Source organism: Corythoichthys intestinalis, chromosome 10 (genome assembly GCF_030265065.1).
Source record: "Corythoichthys intestinalis isolate RoL2023-P3 chromosome 10, ASM3026506v1, whole genome shotgun sequence".
Classification (NCBI taxonomy): Eukaryota; Metazoa; Chordata; class Actinopteri; order Syngnathiformes; family Syngnathidae; genus Corythoichthys; species Corythoichthys intestinalis.
This window is the reverse complement of record NC_080404.1, coordinates 31,001,842-31,009,059: the sequence shown is the minus strand read 5'-3', so window position 1 is coordinate 31,009,059 and position 7,218 is coordinate 31,001,842. Positions and strand designations below refer to the sequence as shown.

Here is a 7,218-nt window from a genome sequence, read left to right as displayed (position 1 = left end):
TTAAAATATATAATAAAATAATAATGAGGAATAATAATAAAGCAACATAATAAAACAATCAATTAAAAAAAAGAAATTATAATAATTTATACATGTATATAATTTTACATATGATGCAAATTAGCGACAACAACAACAGCATCTATTGTAAAATGATTGTAAAATTTAAAAAAAACAAAAAAACACTGAGGCGCTTTTGATCTGGAATTCCTCTTATTCACGACAATAGGTATCAATTAATGTTCATGCGCTTGGAATGTCTCTACGTGGGGCTTGAAAAATACAATAACTGTAAAGGATTCCTGAAGGAGACATGCTTTTTTTTTCCACATTGGTTGTAAAAAAAAATCCCGAAGGGCAAATATGAAATCAGATATTGTTTGTCCTTTTTGTCCCCGTGTTGTCCAAGAAAGCAGGCAATTGTTGATGATGCTCAATGATTAACCCCGACAGACGACTCGGTGTTTACCCTCCCTCTTGCAACACAGCCGCACGTGGTTACCGTGGCTGGTTTTAAAAATGCCGTTTTGACATGAAATATGACTCATGATAAGATTTTTTTTTTTTTGCTTTCGAGATAAGGCTCGTTTGGACCTTTGACATCGACAAAGACGCTCATTAAGCCTGAAATTGAAACTCTTTCAACTGCACGTTTCAAGCCAGGTGTGTGTTATGTGTATAATTCTTCTTATTGGACATAGTGTAAATCAATCCACCATATAACCTTCGTTAACAGCATCATCATTTAAGAGTTTATCAATTTGAGTTATCCCGCTTAAAGTGTTTGTTTTTCATTAAGGCGACAACTGAGCTTGAGGTGATCTCAGGTGAAAGAAGTGGCACACACCCTGGACTGTTCGCTAGTTCATTACATGGCATATATACTGTATACAGTAGACAAATGACTATTCATATTCCCACCTATAGATGGTAGATTCTTTGCACGAAAACTCCCACGCTGTCCAAGTGTTGATTGTTTTTTTCCAGTCTAAAAAAACCATGGCATTTGTGTCTAATGCAATGTGTATGGCCCTTACCCAGACTAATCTTCAAAGACGTACATTGTCCTCGTAAAACCTGTAATATTTAGAACTTGGAATATACAGTGCATGTGTGGTATTGTTACTATGAATACATCCAATTATTTAAATGGAGCGTATCAAAATTGTGTTTTACATTGTGTAATACAGTTTTTCTCAATTGCTTTGGTACGTTTCTCAGATCAGAATTGATATTCTCAAAACCACTTGTTCAATCCTCACAACATGTCGTACAAGTAGCAAAACAACATGGAGTACCTGTAAAAGCCATTTTTGGGGGGACAAGCTCTTGTTTGTCCCCAATTGGAAATGAATGGGAATAGTGTACGACAGAGATGTTTCCAGAGCTAAACCTAACAATTTCGTCCGAAAATTATGTCCCTGGTGCCAAATTCACGTGTAAAGATGTGGAAGAACATACATATGTAATTGCGTGCGTGCGGTACGCTAATGCTGAAGATGGTTTATGTAAGTTTTGATGAAAATTGCAACTTACAACTTTGTGTGTGGGAGATTGATTGCATGAGACTGGACAATATTCAGTTTATACTTTTACTGTTTTTACAATTTCCCGACAGACCATGTCACTGCGATACAGAAAGCAAAAGACAGCACTGAGTATCATGAAGAAAAAAAAACAAAAGCAAAATTAGAAAGGTGAACATAAGACAATCGGCAAAACTAATCTTTGTGTGCAACCTGTCGGGACTTTTCCCCATTCTTTCTATACATCTTGACATTCCTCCCTGTTGGGCCACAAATTTTCATCCACGTCACAATGGATGTCCTCTCTTGCTATACAGCATGGAAATAATCTTCTTGAATGCCTTATCCAGCATGTTCATGCATCTGCTGTGATGTCACTGCATGCTGCATTCATGACATCCAGAAGAGTCATCTTTGTGTGAGGCTGGTGATCATACACTTGCTATCTCCATGTGGAGAATAAAACTTTCTGTGGGATTACGGAATGGGGAGTATGGTGGGAGGAACTCCATTACCATTCTGTTGTAGTTTGCAAACCATTCCCAATTATGTTGGAGTGGTGGAAACCCACATTGTCCCAAACTATCACACATTTTTGCAGGTAAAAATATGTTACGTAAACTAAGTAACAAAAATGCTTAGAAATAAGCACACACATGTTGACATATTCTGACAATATGTTCATGCATTTTGCATGTAAAGACTTATGCAGTGAAGTGATGAATACATGTTGTGGCTGGTGGGACTATTCAATAGAGATCCATGATCATCCATTTTGACCATCATGACAGATGCAACTGATAATGTAGAAAACATCGATCAGGACTGATCTTGGCCCATTCTTCTCTACAAAACTGCTGTAGTTCAGTCAGATTCCTGGGATGTCTGGCATGAATCGCTGTCTTTAGGTCATGCCACGGCATCTCTATGGGGTTCAAGTCTGGACTTTGACTTGCTCACTCCAGAACGTGTATTTTTTTCTCCTGAAACCATTCTGAAGTTGATTCATTCTGTTTTAGATCAATGTCTTGTTGCAGCATCCATCCTCTGTTTAGCTTCAACTGTCTGACAGACGGCCTCAGGTTTTCCTACAAAACATCCTGATAAACTTTTGAATTCATTCTTCCATTAATGATTGCTCGTTGTCCAGGCCCTGAGGCAGCAAAACAGGCCCATATCATAACGCTCCCCCCACCATGCGTCATGGTGGGGATAAGGTGTTGATGTTGGTGAGCTATTCAATTTTTTCTCCACACATGACATTGTGTGTTACTCCCAAACAATTCCACTTTGGTTTTATCAGTCCACAAAATATTTTGCCAAAACTTCTGTGGAGTGTCCAAGTGCCTTTTGTGAACACTAAACGGGCAACAATGTTTTTTTTAGACAGCAGTGGCTTCCTCTGTGGGCTCCTCCCATAAACACCATTCTTGGCCGTTTTAAATATAGTTGATGTGTGCACAAGGATATTGGAGTGTGTCGGTGATTTCTGTAAATCTTTAGCAGACACTCTAGGGTTCTTTTTTACCTCTCTGAGTATTCTGCACTGAACTCCTGGCACCATCTTTAGAGGACGGACACTCCTTGGGATAGAAGCAACAGTGCCAAACTCTGTTCATTTGCAGACAACTTCTCTGACTGTCGTTTGATGAACATCCAGAATTTTAGAGATGGTTTTGTATTCTTTACCAGCTTTATACAAATCAACAATCCTTGATTGCAGGTCTTCACACAGCTCTTTTGACCGAGCCATAATGCACATCAGACAATGCTTCTAATCAAGACATTTCCTACCAGGTGTGTGTTTTATAGTGGGCAGGGCAGCTTTAAACCACTCATCAGTGATTGGGCACACACCTGACTTAAAATGTTTGGTAAAAAAATATTTTAATTGCTCTTTAAGTCTCATTAGGCAGAGGGATCACTTACTTATTTTTCCCCCTTCTGTCATTGTTTGCAGGTTATCCTTATTAAAATATGAAAACCTATAAATGTTTGGGTGGTTTTAGTTAAAGCAGACACTTTATTTTCATCTGTGTGACTTTGACAAAGATCCGATCACATTTGATGGTGATTTTAGGCATAAATGTGAGAAATCCCAAAAGGTTCAGATACTTTTTCATCCCACTTTATTATGTAATAATGTGTAGAACATGAAAAGTAAATCTCAATTACTTTGCTAAGGTGCACAAGTGACACAATGTTATGAAGATTGAAGAGTAATTTTGAGAATTTCAATTTTTTATTTGTTGTTTATTAAATCAAAGCGACTGAGAAAAACTAAAATTACAGTACCTTGAGGTTGGACTAGACTGGTTGCCAGTCAATTGCGGGGCACGTACTAGGGCTGTTACAATTGGATATATTTAGAATCAATTGTGATAAGTATTTATTAACCAATTATCGTTTCTCTGATATTCCGATAAATCTATAATTGTGTGTGTGTGTGTGGGGGGGGGTCAAGTGTGTTGCGCCCACCTGCCCACTGCACCTCGGCCGGCTGCGAGTGCACTAACAACCCGCTTAGGATTTAGGACAGCATAGCTTTCTAAAGTCACTGGCCGCCATGACCGCCATCATAGCAAGTGATTACAAGTTTCCACACTCACCTTCACACCAATTTGGGGTCAGAAGTCACATTAAGGTCACCACAGGGAGCACTCTGGTCTGGACAGTGGTCAACTGGTAAGCATCACCTGCGCCAATAAAAAACAATTTGGCTGAGAAAAGCAACTTGTAAAGGAGGCGGTGTGTGCGCGCACACAGATGGAACGTCTTCTCTCCCACTCAGATCCCATCCCAACCAACGTGGGGACCGGGGGTCCAAAGCGCAGCCATTAGCCTATTAACATGATGATGTTAGAGGGACTCGGGGGTGGAATGAGCTGCATACTTCCAATTGCATGCAGCTGCCAAGGAAGGAGAGAGGGGGTGGAGAGGCTGGGGTCATCGTAGACCCCCCTTCACATACATGTGTGCGTGCATGTGTATGTTAGCCACATGTGGAGCGAGTGTGTAGGTGTGAAAGGATCAGGCATCAAGGGGATTTAGCTATGACATCGTCGTATAATAGAATAATGTTTTTGGTCATCGGAAGGAAGGGGGCGGCTTTTGTGGGGGCTGATTATTTTCATAAAGCACACAAGCATTATAGAAAGACATTTGAGCATTTGTTTAATATCCTGGAAGTTCATGTACAAGTATGCTCTTTCTGCAGCACACTAGTAACTGTCTCCCTCGAAGTTTTTCTGGTGCTGACCAGTGTTGTTAATCTTACTTTTAAAAAGTAATTAGTTATAATTACAAATTATTTCTCCTAAAAAGTAAATGAGTTTGTACCTCAGTTACTTCATTTTAAGAGTAATCAGTTACTCAGCAAAGTAACTGACGTTACTTTTCATGTCCTACATGCTATTACATTATACATTCTATACCATCTTTCACATAAAAAATGTTTATATTAATTTATTGAATTTAAAATTTCCACTTATATAACAGTGTAATGGTATAAAAACGTTAACTTTCAAATGCTGTGAGGAAAAAAAGCCTTTTTGCATTTCCTGTTGTACTGAACCTGCACCAAAACGTGATCCCTGTACCAAGGTATGTACGGAACCGTGACATGTGTGGATCGTCACACCCCTAATACAGTGGGGCAAATAAGTATTTAGTCAACCACCAATTGTGCAAGTTCTCCTACTTGAAAAGATTAGAGAGGCCTGTAATTGTCAACATGGGTAAACCTCAACCATGAGAGACAGAATGTGGAAAAAAAAACTAAAAATCACATTGTTTGATTTTTAAAGAATTTATTTCCAAATTACAGTGGAAAATAAGTATTTGGTCACCTACAAACAAGCAAGATTTCTGGCTCTCAAACAGGTCTAACTTCTTCTTACGAGGTCTAAGGAGGCTCCACTCATTACCTGTATTAATGGCACCTGTTTTAACTCATTATCGGTATAAAAAACATCTGTCCACAACTCAGTCAGTCACGCTCCAAACTCCACTATGGCCAAGACCAAAGAGCTGTCGAAGGACACCAGAGACAAAATTGTAGACCTGCGACAGGCTGGGAAGACTGAATCTGGAAGAGGTCAAACGCTTGGTGTAAAGAAATCCACTGTGGGAGCAATTATTAGAAAATGGAAGACATACAACACCACTGATAATCTCCCTCGATCTGGGGCTCCATGCAAGATCTCACCCCGTGGCGTCAAAATGATAACAAGAACGGTGAGCAAAAATCCCAGAACCACACGGGGGGACCTAGTGAATGACCTACAGAGAGCTGGGACCACAATAACAAAGGCTACTATCAGTAACACAATGCGCCGCCAGGGACTCAAATCCTGCACTGCCAGACGTGTCCCCCTGCTGAAGAAAGTACACGTCCAGGCCCGTCTGCCGTTCGCTAGAGAGCATTTGGATGATCCAGAAGAGGGCTGGGAGAATGTGTTATGGTCAGATGAAACCAAAATAGAACTTTTTAGTAGAAACACAGGTTCTCGTGTTTGGAGGAGAAAGAATACTGAATTGCATCCGAAGAACACCATACCCACTGTGAAGCATGGGGGTGGAAACATCATGCTTTGGGGCTGTTTTTCTGCAAAGGGACCAGGACGACTGATCTGTGTAAAGGAAAGAATGAATGGGGTCATGTATCGAGAGATTTTGAGTGAAAATCTCCTTCCATCAGCAAGGGCATTCAAGAAGAGACGTGGCTGGGTCTTTCAGCATGACAATGATCCCAAACACACAGCCAGGGCAACAAAGGAGTGGCTTCGTAAGAAGCATTTCAAGGTCCTGGCGTGGCCTAGCCAGTCTCCAGTGCTCAACCCCATAGAAAATCTGTGGAGGGAGTTGAAAGTCCATGTTGCCCAATGACAGCCCCAAAACTTTACTGCTCTAGAGGAGATCTGCATGGAGGAATGGGCCAAAATACCAGCAAGAGTGTGTGAAAAGCTTGTGAAGAGTTACAGAAAACGTTTGGCCTCCGTTATTGCCAACAAAGGGTACATAACAAAGTATTGAGATGAACTTTTGGTATTGACCAAATACTTATTTTCTACCATCATTTGCAAATAAATTCTTTAAAAATCAAACAATGTGATTTTCTGGGGGGGGGGGGGGGGGGGGGGGGGGGTTCTCGACATTCTATCTCTCATGGTTGAGGGTTGCCCATGTTGACAATTACAGGCCTCTCTAATATTTTCAAGTGGGAGAACTTGCACAATTAGTGGTTGACTAAATACTAATTTTTGCCCCACTGTATATATAGATATATTTTTCAATATGCATGTGAGTATGGAGGACCAAAGCTGCCAAAATTAAAAATAAAAGTAATTAAAAATAAATCAATAAAAGGCAAAATATAAACGACTATAAATACAGCTTTGGTCCTCCATATGTGAGGCTCTGCATCTCTTACCTATTCCTATCTTTGCTCTAGTCGTTTTGATTAAATGTTCATGGATAAGTCATTCAAGAAAAGTTTAGGGCAAGTGACAACTTTTTTTTTTTTTTTTTTTTAGTTATGATATTGCAGCATCTATGAAGATCACGGCAAATTGGTGATGATAATGCACACTCAGCAGGAAAACAGTACATTATTTTCACTTAATTGTACGTGCCTGAATGTTACGTACTGTATGTTAAAAAAAAAAAAAAAAAAAGTTGCCCAAGAGTTTAA

The 7,218-nt window shown here is 39.8% G+C and overlaps 1 protein-coding gene across 1 annotated transcript in view; it reads right to left on the bottom strand.

Moving 5' to 3' along the window:
• Positions 1-2,952: 2,952 nt before the first annotated feature.
• klf5a (Kruppel like factor 5a) overlaps positions 2,953-7,218 on the bottom strand; it is a 61,579-nt gene continuing 57,313 nt past the window's right edge. Inside the window, exons 4-5 of the mRNA XM_057847795.1 lie at positions 4,136-4,222; positions 2,953-3,109 (exon numbers count right to left, since the gene is read on the bottom strand). Coding sequence (XP_057703778.1) covers positions 4,161-4,222 — 62 coding nt within the window. The 3' untranslated portion in view covers positions 2,953-3,109; positions 4,136-4,160. The remainder of the gene's footprint in view (positions 3,110-4,135; positions 4,223-7,218) is intronic.